The sequence below is a fragment of the Myotis daubentonii genome, chromosome 17 (assembly GCF_963259705.1).
Source record: "Myotis daubentonii chromosome 17, mMyoDau2.1, whole genome shotgun sequence".
Taxonomy (NCBI): Eukaryota; Metazoa; Chordata; class Mammalia; order Chiroptera; family Vespertilionidae; genus Myotis; species Myotis daubentonii.
Genome location: NC_081856.1, coordinates 36318353 through 36334787, shown reverse-complemented (window position 1 = coordinate 36334787; position 16435 = coordinate 36318353). Strand labels below are relative to the sequence as shown.

The 16435-nt window shown below is 37.4% G+C and overlaps 1 protein-coding gene across 1 annotated transcript in view; it reads left to right on the top strand.

Moving 5' to 3' along the window:
• The window catches only part of PKHD1L1 (PKHD1 like 1), a 131651-nt gene that overhangs the window by 77442 nt on the left and 37774 nt on the right, over positions 1 to 16435 (top strand). The window contains exons 48-57 of the mRNA XM_059671898.1: positions 1545 to 1681; positions 2260 to 3289; positions 4516 to 4707; positions 7590 to 7741; positions 8622 to 8781; positions 9982 to 10153; positions 10748 to 10836; positions 11402 to 11550; positions 13577 to 13706; positions 14434 to 14552. Of these exons, the coding sequence (XP_059527881.1) occupies positions 1545 to 1681; positions 2260 to 3289; positions 4516 to 4707; positions 7590 to 7741; positions 8622 to 8781; positions 9982 to 10153; positions 10748 to 10836; positions 11402 to 11550; positions 13577 to 13706; positions 14434 to 14552 (2330 nt within the window). The remainder of the gene's footprint in view (positions 1 to 1544; positions 1682 to 2259; positions 3290 to 4515; positions 4708 to 7589; positions 7742 to 8621; positions 8782 to 9981; positions 10154 to 10747; positions 10837 to 11401; positions 11551 to 13576; positions 13707 to 14433; positions 14553 to 16435) is intronic.

The following is a 16435-nucleotide window of genomic DNA, read 5'->3' as shown; positions in this document are numbered from 1 at the left end:
TATTTATTTAGTATCTTTGAAAAATACAATTTTAAGTGTTGAGGTTTGGCCAGTGCTGCAGGCTGTGAAAGAATTCACAACTAAAAGAAGAGATGCAGAGAGGAAGTTCATTTACTTTCCATGAAGGGAAAGGGCCAAGTATTCAGGGCAGTGAACAAAAAGCGGCTTCCATTTTTAAAGAGTAAAACAGCCCAAATGCCCATCAGTAGATGAATAGATGGAAAAAGCTATGGTACATTTACACCATGGAATACTATGCAGCAGTAAAAAAAAAAAAAAAAAAAAAAAAAGGATCTCTTACCCTTTGAGACAGCAAGGAAGGACCTGGAGAGTATTATGCTAAGCAAAATAAGCCAGTCAGAGAAAGACAAGTGTCACATGATCTCACTCATATGTGGAATGTAATGAACAAAATAAACTGATAAACAAAATAGATCCAGAGACATAGAAGCTTGGAACAAATTGTTGAATCTCGGAATGCAGGGGTGGGTGGGTGGGTAGAAAGAGATCAACCAAAGAACTTGTATGCATATATGCATAACCCATGGACCCATGGACAAAAAAAAAGAGTAATGGCTGCTATAGGTAGATGACAAGTAAGGGAGGAGTATTTGGGGCTGAAGTTGAGCAGATACCAGAAGGTTGCCTTGAAAAATTATAGTTTGTTTGCTTTCCAGGAGACCGTCTGGCAAGTGTCTTAGGTTGGTGTCTTATCAGTATTTTTCCCAAGTCTGTAAAATATGCTTAGAGAAAAAGTTATGGAGAGTTAAAAAGAGGCTTGTTTGAAGGGGAGGGGAAAGGGAACTTTCTATTAACTAGAGACTCCTTGCTGTGAATTATCTCTGAGTTCTGAAACAGCAAGGAGGAGGGGGAATGCAAAAATGTAGCCTTGAGAGTAGCTTATCTTGTCTTGAGTTTGAATAGAGGGGCTCTTTGATCAGAGGAGCTAACAATCTAAGGGTTTAATTACCAAGTGCTTCTCATAAAATGTGGATGGTCGTAGCAAAGGGGGGAAAAAAGTCTTTTTCCTGTCTTTACAGTATGTATTTTAAGGGATGCAAAGGTAAATGAGACAAGGTATAAGGTACTTACCTTTCTTACTATCTAGAGGAGGATATGATGTGAATGCAAATAATTATGTTCCAAAATGAGATTAAAATTATATGTGAATATGAAATAAATAATTATATATGAGGAACAAGTATGTTTTATTTTTCATTTTAATCCTCACCTGAGGATATTTTTTCCATTGATTTTTTTACAGAGTGAAGGTAAGGGAGGAAGACAGGGGAGGGAGAGAGAGAGAGAGTGAGAGAGAGAGGGGGGGGGGCGGGGGCTGGGAATCGAGCCTGCAAACTAAGGTATGTGCCCTTGCCTGCCCACTTCAGTGCAGAGGCTAACAGTCTAACTGCTGAGCAAATGGGCCAGGGTGAAAAAAAAAGTCTTTATAGAATTATAGGATTTTGACATGTTTTTCCTTTTCTTTCTTTCTTTCTTTCTTTCTTTCTTTCTTTCTTTCTTTCTTTCTTTCTTTTTTTTTTAAGGTGAATTTGCTACACAGACATGTCTCCAAGGAAAGTTTGGAGAAGAAATAGGAAGTGATCAATTTGGAGGCTGCATTATGTTTCATGCTCCTGTACCTGGTGCTAACATGGTAACTGGAAGAATAGAATATGTAGAGGTAAGAGGTATTGTTATTAAATCACAAGGTTTGCCTGAGGTTATCCATACAACAAATGTGTACTAAGTTCATGCTGTTTGCCATGCTAGTTATAATCAAGAAGAGGAGACCATGAACAAGATACTCAGCCTTTCTAAATTTCAGTTTTTTTAACTGTAAAATGAAGTTAATGATAAGTGGCTCCTTCATTGGATTGTGATAAGACACGTCGTACAATATCAGGCACATGGTCAACATTCAAGAAGTAGGAAGGAGAAAAGAAGTCTTTTAAGAGGTCTTACTTTGCTAAACACAAAGGTTTTATAATAGCCTGAGATGAAAAGCAGAACAGTTGAAGACAGCTTTTGTTCATTCATTAGTTCATTGGTATCCAGTATGAGCTGTTATATAATGAAGAAAACAAGATGGGTTGGAGGCCAAATATTTTCTAATGGCAAACATGAATAACATGGGAGATACTAATGTTTTAATAATAATTAATATAAAGTTGGAAATTGTTTTTAAAGAATAAAATATGAGCTAGGTAAACTCTGTGTTTATGTCGACCACTAAATAGTCATGATTTCTGGGCTTGACAGGTGTTCCATGCTGGCCAGGCTTTTCGGTTGGGGAGATACCCAATACATTGGCACCTGCTGGGAGATTTACAGTTTAAATCTTATGTCAGAGGCTGTGCAATTCACCAGACATACAACAGAGCTGTTACTATCCATAACACTCATCACCTTCTGGTTGAGAGGAATATCATATATGATATCAAAGGAGGAGCATTTTTTATAGAAGACGGTATTGAACATGGCAATATCCTGCAATATAACTTGGCAGTATTTGTACAGCAAAGTACTAGTCTTCTGAATGATGATGTGACCCCAGCTGCATTTTGGGTAACCAACCCAAACAACACCATTCGGCACAATGCAGCTGCTGGGGGCACTCACTTTGGCTTCTGGTACCGAATGAATGACCACCCTGATGGGCCATCCTATGACCGAAACATCTGCCAAAAAAGAATTCCTCTTGGTGAATTCTTTAACAACACTGTTCATTCTCAAGGTTGGTTTGGAATATGGATATTTGAAGAATATTTCCCCATGCAAACAGGATCTTGTACTTCTACATTGCCAGTGCCTGCAATATTTAATTCACTTACTACTTGGAATTGTCAAAAAGGAGCTGAATGGGTCAATGGAGGTGCCCTTCAGTTCCATAACTTTGTGATGGTAAATAATTATGAGTCTGGAATCGAGACCAAGAGGATCCTGGGCGCTTATACTGGAGGATGGGGTGAAACCAATGGGGCGATGATTAAAAATGCCAAGATAGTCGGCCATCTTGATGAATTGGGAATGGGACCTGCATTTTGTACAATGAGAGGCCTGGTTCTCCCATTTAGCGAAGGCTTGACTGTGTCTTCCGTCCACTTCATGAACTTTGACCGTCCCAACTGTGTAGCTTTGGGAGTGACATCCATCACTGGAGTTTGTAATGAGAGATGTGGAGGTTGGAGTGCAAAATTTGTTGACATCCACTATTTTCACACACCAAACAAGGCTGGCTTTCGATGGGAACATGAAGTGGTACTGATTGATGTCGATGGCTCACTCACAGGTAATGTTATAATTTCTGATAAAATACATTGGGAAAACGTTTGTATTAACCCAGAGTTGAATTGTCAAAGTGGACTCAGCTGAATCACAGACTTTACTCAGTACCAAATTATTAGACATTCCATTCTGGAAGTGCCCCAAACTATTAGATGTAGCCTCTAAATAATATCTTTCCCGCCCTACATTTGCACCTTGGTTTTGAATTAGCAGCAAATTTTGGACAATATTCATGGAAACATTGGTCATAAAAGGAAGCCATGTTTCCATTTTATAATGCCTCCATTTTGTATTCAGTTAATTGCACAGATAAGGAGATATTTATATGACTTCCCAAATTCTCCAATCCATCATGGCCCATCAGTACATAAATTCCAGGTTTATTTATATAAGTAATGTAGACAGACTGGACATATCCTGCTCAAAGTAAGTTACAGGCCTGATATTAATCTTTTTCTTCCCAGTTTAAATTATTAATTTGGAATTAGTTCAAGAAATATGTTAACTAAGAACTTTTTTTACCATTTCAATTTCAGTGTATGTCACATTTTAAAAATACTCTTAGTTTCTAGAATTTAGTGTCTTTATAAAGTTTTAATGCTAAAGATTTGTCTAAATAAGATAGCAAGGGTGTGTGTGAGAGAGAGATTCTGTCTAATACTTTAGAAGAAAGAGAAAATTGACAAGTAAAACTACAGATATTAATAATTACTTTTGAAAGACTTTGAAAGATGGAAGAAGATTCATCTTAATATTCAAACAGACTGAGTTCTCAACTATATTTGTTGACTTCTGTCTCCTGTTCTAATGGTGGCTTTGAGAGAGAGAACATTTGGACGGTTCTAATATAAAGCTTTGTGTAACCTTTATTAGTGTATTTAATTCAGCTTAGATTTTTAATGTTAGTTAGCAGTTCATTGGTTAAGCATACAGGCTCTATGGCAGACTGCTGGATTTGAATCTTGGCCAAGTTACTTATCCCACTTCCTATCCCTACTTTGGCTCTCACGGGCGTCTCAGATCCCACATTCATAATTAACTCCCTGACCAGTGTCCACTGCAAAGCCTCTGTATGAAGTCTCTTTGTCCCATGTTAAAAAAGAAAGTTGATAAGACCTTTAGATGTTATTAGCAGTACAATGGATCACAGTACCTTTACGTTGTAGACCATTTGGTTTTTCAGTTTTATAACAGGAAGTAGGAAACATGCTGATTGTGTTCATTTCCTAGGTCACAAAGGACACACTGTCATTCCACACAGCTCATTGCTGGACCCTTCTCACTGCACTCAGGAAGCCGAGTGGAGCGTGGGGTTCCCTGGGTCTGTCTGTGATGCCTCAGTCAGCTTCCATCGTTTAGCGTTCAACAAGCCTTCTCCAGTATCTCTGCTTGAAAAGGATGTGGTTCTCTCAGACTCTTTCGGTAAGTGGAATAGAATAGTTTAAACCACGCTGGCCTGTGTGGCTCAGTTGGTTTGGCGTCATCCCATGCACAGGAAGGTTGCTGGTCCGATTCCCAGTCAGGGCTCATGCCCGGGTCGTGTGCTCCATCCCCAGTAGGGGACATGCAGGAGGCAGCTGATCAATGTTTCTCTCCCTCTCCCTTCCTCTCTCTCTCTCTCTGAAAAACATCAATAAAAATAAAATCTTTTTTAAAAGGATAGTTTAAACCACTAATTGAAATATTTTTCTCAGTTTTCATCATCATCTTCTTCAGTTGTCACTCGCTGTTGAAAACATTGGGAAAAGCATATTTGTATGTCAGAAGCTAGACAGGAAACAAATACACTCAAAACGGGCATGCGAGGAGTATCAAATAAATGCATGAACCAGTATGATCTTTTGCTGATTAAGGAACCTCCAGTCAGTATTATGACACAAAGCAGGAAAGCTGACATAGCCCTTGGAGCAAGACAGTATATAAATATACCATTGTTCTTGCCACTGAAGGCAAATGCTTTTTATTATTTTTGCTGATTGAAATAAGATGGGGGAGTATTTGCTTGATGAGGAGTTGCACACCAGATGGTAGAGACTGTTGATCTACTGATTTGTTTCAGGAAAGATGCTGTACCTGAAACACTGGATGTGTGTGACATCATTACCATGACTAGATTGTACTAATTTCTGTCATTATTAATGATCCATCTGGTATATGCACCAGCCAAACAAACAAGTTAACTGAGAATTTGGTAGGAATCCTGGTGTTTGCATCTCTCGGATCTTTCACTGTGGCACTAATATCTGCATCTCCCCCCTGAAGGATTTGGAATTGCTTATATTTTATTATCTTGGTGAGGGGTCAGGGAGTTATGGCTCCTAGAGTGTTCACTCAATCCTTCCTACCAGATTTCCCCTCACTCCCTCCATTAGCTAGGGAACCAGTGTGGGGATTCTTCCACTTGAATATATCTATTCTCATTATACCTGACCTCGCCTACTCTGACTGGCTAAGATCCATATATATCTCTTTTTATCTTTCCATCCATTCATTGATGCATCATCTGTCTAGGAGTTATTAGTTAAAATAGCTATCTACAATTTATCCACTCTCACATACATTGTTCTGATGAACTGAGGATTGTGGAAAATAGGAAATGCATTGATGAATCAAAGATTTGCTAAACAGATAGGTATCAAATATAGTGTTCTGCATATTCTGCATAAATTTAAATGCTGTAGCTTCTTGGTGATACTATGTAAAGCTATAATCATCAAGATCTAATCTAAACATATAACCCACAGTTTCCAAGAGTTATTAGATCTTGGCTCTGAACTGATACTAATCCTCAAACACCCTGAATGCCGCCATGCTGTCATGGACTACCAGCTTATGAAGGCCAGGTTGCATCTTTGCGCAGTCTCACAATGCATCCAGTGGGGCCACTGGCCCGTCTTACAGTTATTTCTCCAGTTCCAGAATGTATAGTGGGAATAGATATAGAACTCTGTTTGACGGGCAGAAGTTATAATTAAGAAAAATTTCAATAAGACCATCTGATAACATGGAGTAGAATAACAAAATTCCAGGATGTCCTGATGGATTTGACAAAGCTAATTTTAGTAGCTATAATGTGACTGGTATAATCATGCTATACATTTTCAAAATCCATTTGTCATATATCAAGATGCATGATTTTAGTTTCAAATTACAAGTTTTTACCTTGAAAATATTATTAAATGCAAATAGGCTGATAGTAATTTTAGGTAACATTATGAAAGAATTTGCAATATATTGAAAATGGTTAATGTTGACACTAACAGGAGAAATAAATATACTTGAATTCTGTTAATAAAATCTCCTTTTCTTTCTCTCTTATATCAATAAATAAAAACTTCAACAAGTTTACTAGATCAGTGGGAAATAAGGTTTGGCATAACTTTATATATGTCTCAATATATCCTCATCAAAGCATCTCATATATGGTGATTATATTTAAATATGCATATGAAGTTAGAACAGATTGTCAATAAATTTGAGATACTTATTCTTTATGACACTATTTCTTAAAATATCAACTTCAAAGAATTTATATTTTAGTCCAAAATGCTTAAAATCAACATAATGAAAAAGATTATAGCTGAGAAAATTAAGATAAACACAAATAACTTCAAAAATGAAAGTAAGTTTTGTCCAGCCAGCATTGCTCAGTAGTTGAGCATCAACCCATGAACCAAGAGGTCCCAGGTTCAATTCCCGGTCAGGAAACATACCCAGGTTTTGGGCTTGATCCCCAGTAGGGGGCGTGCAGGAGGCAACTGATCAATGTTTCTATCTCTCAATCTCTCTCCTTCCTTTTTCTCTAAAATCAATAAAAACATTTTTTAAAAAAGAGTTCTATATCAAACTTTTCACTCAAACTTGGTATGCAGACTTTGATTAAGTCAACAAATATAAGAGAATCTAATAAAGAATCAAAACTCACATTTGCATACATTGCAAATCAATTATTCTGAAGAATTAAGTTCTTAAAAGAGTAGAAATGGGATTATATTTTAGATCAATGATATTTAAAGAATTGAATTACTATACTTTAGCATTTCTATCATAGTGGTCATCATCATTATGTTTCAATTTTTTTTCTTTCCCTAAGGAATTAAGACTTTATCTCAGTTCAAAAGTCCAAGTGAGAAACATTTTATGTTTCCGTTAAACATTGACATTTGGAATATAGTGAAATGCTAGACTGGCCTATTTAGAGACTTCCATAGATAGACAGATATTTTACACTTGCATTTGTTCATAAAAGCAGGGATTTTCTAGAAGTAAAGATTACTATTTGTTTGTTTTATATTCTCCTACAGGCACAAGCATTGTTCCCTTTCGGAAGAAAAGACTGACTCATATGTCTGGATGGATGGCTCTGATTCCAAATGCAAAGCACATTAACTGGTACTTTAAAGGTGTGGATCACATAACCAACATATCATACACATCAACATTCTATGGATTTAAGGTAAACAAAGAGCTATAACATCCATCTTCTAATAATTAAGATTGAACGTTACTGAACCACAGGGTACATTCTCATCCTTACTCTGATTGTTTGGACCAGAATGCTCTCGTCTCACATGTGGGCCTGTTAAAGTCCTGTACCCCCTCCATGACCCACCCTAAATCTAGGACAAGTTAAAAAATAAAAAAAAAAAGGATCCTTATTTAAGAATCAGATGTAAGCAATCTTCTTGCCATAGTCCCAACGTGCTATACTTGTGCCCTGTTATTATTACCATAATAACTAACACTTATGAGTGTTAGGATGTTTCAGATACCAGTCAAGGGCTTTATTATTAGTAATATGAAATATATCAAACACAGAAAATTCTAGAAAATAGTCCAAGTCCTGTTGTGTCCATCACCCACCTTTATCTGAATGGAATTTACCCTGAAGTATTTACATTTGATTTTTAAAAGAAATAAACATTTTAGATAAAGTGGAAGTTCCCTGTATGGCTTATGGCTTACCCTGATCTACTTACTCTCCACCTCTAATGGTAACCATTATCTTGAACTGGGTGTCTTCATTTTCTTCATTCATATTCTTATACTACTTATGTACAGCCAAAAAAAAAAAAAAAGAACCCTAGAATTGTTGCATTGTGTGTGTGTGTATAATATATGTAAAGAGAGAGAGAGAGGCTTTTATTGCTTTAGTGACAGCGTTAGCATTATTGCTATAGACATATAAAATGTTAATAAAATATAAATGCAAGATGAAAAAGAAACTAAAACCAAAACTTGTCCTAATATATGGGCTAATTCTATCATCTTAATTAATGTATATTAGGGAGGGAATTAACACATAAAACAAGTCACTTTTTTGTAAACTTTTATAGGAAGAAGACTATGTCATTATATCTCATAACTTCACTCAAAATCCTGATATGTTTAATGTTATTGATATGAGGAATGGCTCCTCAAATCCCTTGAGTTGGAATACCAGCAAGAATGGAGACTGGCACCTTGAAGCAAACACTAGTACTCTGTATTACTTGGGTATGTATTCATTAGCCAGAGTGGTTATTTTATCTAATGCTTTGTCTAAAGGAGGAGAAAAATTGCTTAATGAGCAAATGTGTTATACAATTATATAGCAGGATTCAAGAAATGTTTGTTGAATGAAAGGACTGGAGGTGAAATTTATGTTGGGAAAGCCTTGAGTTGAACTAAAAACTTACATTTTATGTTTGGAGATGACACAAACATTTTTAATTTATTTCACAAAATTAGAGGTAATGAGTACAATGGAAGTTGTCATCATATATTTTGTTTTCATTTTTATTATTTAACTAGGGGCCCGGTGCACGAAATTCGTGCACTGGGTGTGTGTGTGGGGGAGTGTCCCTCAGCCCAGCCTGCCCCCTCTCACATACTGGGAGCCCTCAGGCATTGACCCCCATCACCCTCCAATCGCAGGATCGGCCCCTTGCCCAGGCCTGACGCCTCTGGCCTAGGTGTCCGGCCCGGGCAGCGGGGACCCGCAGCTGCAGCGGCCCCACGATCGTGGGCTCCGCTTTAGGCCCAGGCAAGGGACCCCTAGCTCCCGGGACTGCCAGCTTCGACCGTGCCCAGCTCCCATCGCTGGCTCCACCCCTACTTCCTGCTATCACTGGCCAGGGCGGAAAAGGCACCTGATTCTCCGATCATGGCTGGGGGGCAGGGCAAAGGCGGCTCCAGGGCCGCCTTTGCCCTGCCCCCCAGCTCTTAGCTCCCCCCTGGGTTTCTGATCACTGTCAGTGTCAGGGGGCTTCTTCCTGCTTTCCCTTTCGCCTCCCTGCATTGTGCCTACATATGCAAATTAACCGCCATCTTGTTGGCAGTTAACTGCCAATCTTAGTTGGCAGTTAACTGCCAATCTTAGTTGGCAGTTAATTTGCATACAGCCCTGATTAGCCAATGAAAAGGGTAGCTCGTACGCCAATTACCATTTTTCTCTTTTATTAGTGTTGATTATTTTTTGAAAATAAAAATATTTTAAAATAATTTTTAGATTGTAAAATATTCATTTTTCAAGATATTTTGACTACATGCTTCTCAATAAAACATGCAGTTTGTCAGAATTTCTCCATATAAATTTCATTCATTTGAATTATACCAAGTTATTATCTAAAGAATATTTTCAAATAGCTATGATTTTGCTTACATTTGAGTACTTTGGCCATCATGTTAATTTAAACTGCTTTACTTCACTTTCAGTGTCGGGGAGAAATGACCTTCCTCAAAGCCAGCCTGTGTCTGGGAACCTGGATCCTGATGTGAAAGATGTTATTATTAATTTCCAAGCTTACTGCTGCGTTCTCCAGGATTGCTTTCCTGTACATCCGCCATCAAGAAATCCAATTCCCAGGAAGCGACCAGCCACATATAAGTATATAGGCCTTCTGTTTGTTACTACCTTCCGTCGCACTTGACATGAACCTTTCCATACGTCACTGCTGGGTCCCCCACTGCACAGTTCCTCGTGGGTCACAAAGCACTTCCACACTCATTGCTTCCCTTGAGCCTGACAATGACCCTGAAGAGAAAATGGAAAAAAACCTTACAGGAATTATGTGGTAATCTCAGACTGGCAGAATGTTAGATCTGAATTACTAGACCAATCCTCTTATTATATAGGTGAAGTCCAGTGACCGTAAGTGAATTACCTGAGATCACAGAACTCTTTGGTGACACATCCTGAGCAGCAAAATTCGTGTATCACAATAAGGAGTTAGTGGGAGAAAAAGTAATTCAGATTGTGGTGGAAAGGAAGTTTTCTTCAATTGAGAAAAAAATTATATAGGCAGTTATGTGTGTTGAGTATGTTACTAATTTCACATATTAGCTTGTCTACTTAGTGAAGTTATTACTAATTTGCATTCTAGCATCCTCAAATCATCTGGTATAGTGCCACACCCTCAGGAGATGGTCATTAGATAACAGAGAGATAATATTTAATGGACTATTTTTCTTTTGTTTTCAGCTTATGGTCAAATGATTCTTTTTGGCAATCATCTCGGGAAAATAATTATACCATACCTCACCCAGGAGCAAATGTGGTTATCCCTGAAGGTAAATACAGAAAGAAGTAAAATGCTTGTGTTTATGCAACTTTGGGATAGATGCCACACAATAGTTAGCATTCCTCCTCCATAAAGCACACCTCAGGAAAGAGCAAATGTGGCGCTGGATTCTGTTATCGTGTCCTGGATAACAGATGCCTTCAGGGTTTCATGTGAACTTAAACCTGAGTATTAAGAATATAGATTTTATGGGGAGACAAGAATCAGTCATTGTGTGGGGAAAGGGTTGCTCACTTCAAAACCAAGACTCGCTGAGAAGGTTGCTAAAGTTTTGTCTATAGCAGGGGTGGGCAAACTTTTTGACTCGAGGGCCACAGTGGGTTCTTAAACTGGACCGGAGGGCCAGAACAAAAGCATGGATGGAGTATTTGTGTGAACTAATATAAATTCAAAGTAAACATCATTACATAAAAGGGTACGGTCTTTTTTTTTTTCAATAGTTTTATTCATTTCAAACGGGCCGGATCCGGCCCGCGGGCCGTAGTTTGCCCATGGCTGGTCTATAGGCTATAATCTTGGGATTATATTTCTTACATTAAAGTCTTGTTTTATAGGAACATGGGTGGTAGCAGACACAGATATCCCACCACTGGAAAGGCTCATTATTTGGGGGGTTCTGGAACTGGAAGATAAACATAATGTGGAAGCTGCAGAGTCTTCTTACAGAAAAGTCGTTTTGAATGCTACCTACGTATCACTGCAGGTAAGAGTAAAGGTCTTATCATTTATTAACCAAATTCTAAAATGTTGGAGGTTTACTGAAAAATTATAAGAAAGCATATTCAATAGGTTAAAACAAAAACACAGCTGGCTCTTGCCCTTGAAGTCTAGTATATTTCGCTCTCCTTTATATTGTGGACTACGTATTCCTTACGGAGTGATTATCATGCTGCTTTTAGTGTAAGGTTTGCTCATTTCCAGTCCTACAAAAATAGTTGTGTTATTATAAGGTACAGTTAAATTCACAGCTTGATCCAACCAACAGAGAACCCCCAGGAGTCCTGGGAAAAATTAAAAGATTTTAAGCCTTTTCAAAGAATTTATATGCATATATGCATAACCTATCAACACAGACAATAGGGCAGTGAAGGACTGGGGGCGGGGTGCAAGGTGGAGGGGGTTAATGGGGGAAATAGGGGACATATATAATACTTTCAACAATAAAGATACATTTTTTAAAAATAAAAAAAACAAACAGTATTTCCTAAAATGACTGAATGTAGGTGAAATTATGAAAACAGAATCAGATTAATAAAATATTTCAGTAGTTTAGAACAATCACTTCATTCTCAGAAACCTCAGATGGTCTTGATGATGTAACCATTTAACCCAGGGGTGGGAATGTCTGGCCCCAGCCCATACAAGGCCCATGAAATCATTTCGTCTGGCCCTTGCCAAGGCATTAGGAGTGAGTTAATTAAATGTTTGACCAAATATAACAGGCTACTTTTTAAGTTAATAATTTTGTATGGCCCACCAATGATGTTATAAGTATCCAAGTGGAACCTTGGCAGAAAAAAGGTTCCCCACCCCTAGAATCAGTCTAATTGTTCTGACTTTTATTATTATTATATATTTTAAAAAAATATTTTTATTGATTTCAGAGAGGAAGGGAGAGGGAGAAATAGAAACATCAATGATGAGAAAGAATCATTGATCAGCTGCCTCCTGCATGCCCCACTCTGGGGATCGAGCCCGCAACCTGTGCATGTGCCCTGACCAGGAATCAAACCGTGGCCTCCTGGTTTATAGGTCGATGCTCAACCACTGAGCCATGCCAGCCAGGCAGTCTTTTATTATTAGTCATATTCTCCTGAATTCTCTTTTAATTAAAAGTATATTAAAAGAATGACCTAACAAAAAAGGTATTAACACCATCTATAATAATAAAAGTGTAATATGCTAATTAGACTGGACAGCCAAACAACCTTCTGGTCATCCTTCTGGATGACCTTCCAGACAAAGTAAGGGCTGTGAGGACCAAGGCAGCCTCCGTGGCTGCGAGGGCTGAGCCCCTTGCACGAATTCCGTGCATCGGGCCTCTAGTTAAAACATAAAAGTGTATAGTAGATTTTCTTTGGTAAAACTGAGCTTTTAATATTTTAAAGGTGTGATATTTTAGTTACATGTGTGAGCTTTGAGGCAAATTAAAGCTACAGTTGAATCCTTGCCTCACTGTTTAATAGTTGGGTAACCTTGGGAAAGTTTTTCGACTACTTTTAGCATCAGTTTTCTTGCCTATAAAGTGTGAATAATACCAATTCATGGGTTTAGTGTAAAGGTTAAGTGGTACGATATAGGTAAAGCCTTACACATTATGCCTGACATAGAATCAGCAAGCATTTAGTAATAGCTTTTATTACTAACAATGATGGCTCATAAATGGCACAGCTTGGATTAAATAGAGGGATGTATTATATATAGGCCATATTATTTTACAACCCAGTGGGATCTGTTCAAACTGCAGTAGTTTAGGTCTTAAAAGGTTCCAGTTTTAGGTCCAGTTCTGAAAGAAAATAGATATTGAACTTGACCTTGGGAAATTAAATTGCTTATCCCATAGTGTGTAGATTAAGTTGAGGTCACTTCCAGTTATAATACTGCTCTTTGGATAACAGAATTTATTCATTTTCACTAGACAAGGCTTCCAGTCTTCCCAATTCTTTTTTTAGGGGAGGAATTTTTTCTGCTCAGTTTTTAAGTATTGACAATTTTCTGCTTCACTGCAGGGAGGTAGATTAATTGGTGGCTGGGAAGATAACCCTTTTAAAGGAGAATTACAGATTGTTCTCAGAGGAAATCATTCTACTCCAGAGTGGGCTTTTCCAGAAGGACCAAATCAAGGATCAAAGGTCTTAGGTATGTGTTTCCAGACACTAAAAGTATCATGCATATCAGTTTTAAGAATGTAATTTAAAATATTATTATTAGTTCATGATTGTATGGTTCAGAAGCTTTTACAGATATTTATTCATAGTAAGGGATTATAAAAGTGCCAGAGATTTTTAAATATTAAGTCATGTTACATTAAATTAGATATAGATGTGTATATTTTAAACCAAAATATAATTCATGATAAAACTAACATTAACCAATCTCCCCACATGCCCATTATACATCTCCAATCTGGCTTTCTTCATAACCTTTCTTTTCTATAAGCATTAATTCTTTTCATATTTTAGTGCTTTTTTTCCTAAATGTTATGGATGTCTTTCCAGATCAATACTTACAGATAACACCCTTTCCTTTTACAGCATATTGCACCATGGAATTAGTATATTACAGTTTATCCCATCCTTCTATTGAAATACAATTTAATTAATTCTAGTTTCCTCATATTTTCAAATACTGTTGAACTAAGCCTCTTCATTCATATACTCTTGTGTACTGGCCTTAATGTCTATTCACTTCTGTTCCTAGAAGTGAATCAAAGTGTCAAAGCCCTGAGCAGATGACCCCGATTGGTGTCATTCATTCTAAAATGTTCAGCCGCTTCTTAGAATATATCAAGAACAGTGTCATTTTATTTCGGCACCTAGCTCAGTACTGTGTGCTGAGTACGTAGCAGTGTGCTTTCCTCCTGCAGGGGTGTTTGGTGAGCTGGACCTCCATGGACTTCCGCGTTCGATATATAAAACTAAACTCTCAGAAACCGCAGAGGCGGGTTCCAGAGTCCTGTCTCTGATGGATGCTGTGGATTGGCAGGTAGAGGAAACACTATGTGGTGGAAAGTGAACACACACAGTGGGTCAGCGTACAAAAGGTTTCTTCTTTATTCTCATGGACAGTTATTTCTCACATGATTAGCCAGTTGAGAAATGTGTATTTTGCAATTAGCTTGCACTCAAAATGCTGACCTGATAGCAGGCATTTAAAAATTGTGGCGTCAAAGGTCCTTCAGAACGTGTAAAGAACAACTTGTATATGTTAGTTATGAAAGGGAAATATGGAAGTTTTGGGGGGAAAATATTTGTTTACTACAAATTCTTGCAAAACAGAAACAAGAAATTGTTTTAAGTACATTTTATTGTTATCCTAGTTCTCTCTTTACTTCTAATTTGTTTATTTTACGTGTTAACCATTGGGAAAGAAAACAAATCTTGATGCCCAATGATATTCAAATAATGCCTGTGTTAAATGCAATTTTGGTAAAATGAGTGGTGGCAATTCCATCTCTACTATACCCATAAGTGTGCATATGCCATCGACTCACGTGTTTTACAAATACTCTTTTTAATGCTGAAAGGTCAGGGAAATGGATTGACTCCTTTTCCAAGCTCTCAGATCTCAGCCAGTTCCCTTCTACTGAGTCACAGAACAAAGAAAGGCTTTGTCTGAGTAAATCAAAACAAATCAACGGGGTTGGCTCTCTTAATGTTGTTTAAAATTGGTAAATAGAGAGAAGATTTATTGGGAGGTACTGTAATCTGTGTACAATAGGTTCTTATTTGTGATATTGAGTTGTGATTATTTTTTAGATGGTACTTAAATGATTTCAATATCCATATTCTCTAATTAATATTTTTTATTATTTACCCAATTAATATGTTTTACATATTAATTATCTAATTAATATCTAACCAAGTGTCAGACATTTTCTGGACAAAGGATTCAGTGGTGAAGAAATTGGTCAGACTATAGTGGACATTACGTTGGGGTGGGAGAAGCAGACATGAAATTAACACATAAATGTATTCATTTCAGACTATGATTCACACGATGAAGGAAATAAAACAGGTATTGTGAGACAAACTACCTTAGTAGAGGATGGCAGATAACATTAAATAGGGTGGCCAGAGAAAGCGTCTGTCAAGGGTAAGATGGGGTTCAAGACATGCTACTCAAAAATATTAAATTCAAGACATGCTGTCCCAAAACCTTAAATATTTTAAGATGAAGGCATTTGAGAAACAGCCTGTGCTGGAAGGACTTTCTACTTTCCCCTGAAACAGATCATAAACCTTCATATGTGAGGTGCCCTCCCTGTACCCAGAGGAAAAGACCATCCTTATCTCTGGAAACAAAGGGACACAAAGAAGAATTGGAATGAACCTTGCTAGTTCTCCTAGTTTATTGCACTGAACTCGTACCCTGTCACATTTTCCCACTACTGTCCCTCGCCATGAAACCTAGCATAGAAACACTCAGGGATAACAATTTCTTCAGATCTTCACCCTTATGAAGGCTCCCGTGTCCCATAAAACTTAGGTTAAATAAATTTAGATGCTTTTCTCTTGTTAATCTGTCTTTTGCTCCAGGGGTCCCCTACAGGTACATTTGAGCAGATATTTGGATGACAAGAAGGAGCTCGTCATATACAAATACAGATTCTAAGACTTGGTCTTCTTGCTCTTTAAGATTTATCTTCCTCCTACCTTTCAGGAATTCAAATGATAGTTAATTAAGTTTTAAAATCCTCGGAAAAAATTTTTAAGTCTTAAAGAGTATTGTTCTCATCAGCTTTTTAATAAAAATATGATTATTTATTTATTTAATTTTTAAATGTATAGCCTGATTTTATTAAATGACTGAATTAAATGTAAGAAAATTCTAAGATAATTCAAAATTTAGAATTCATAATATCAAAG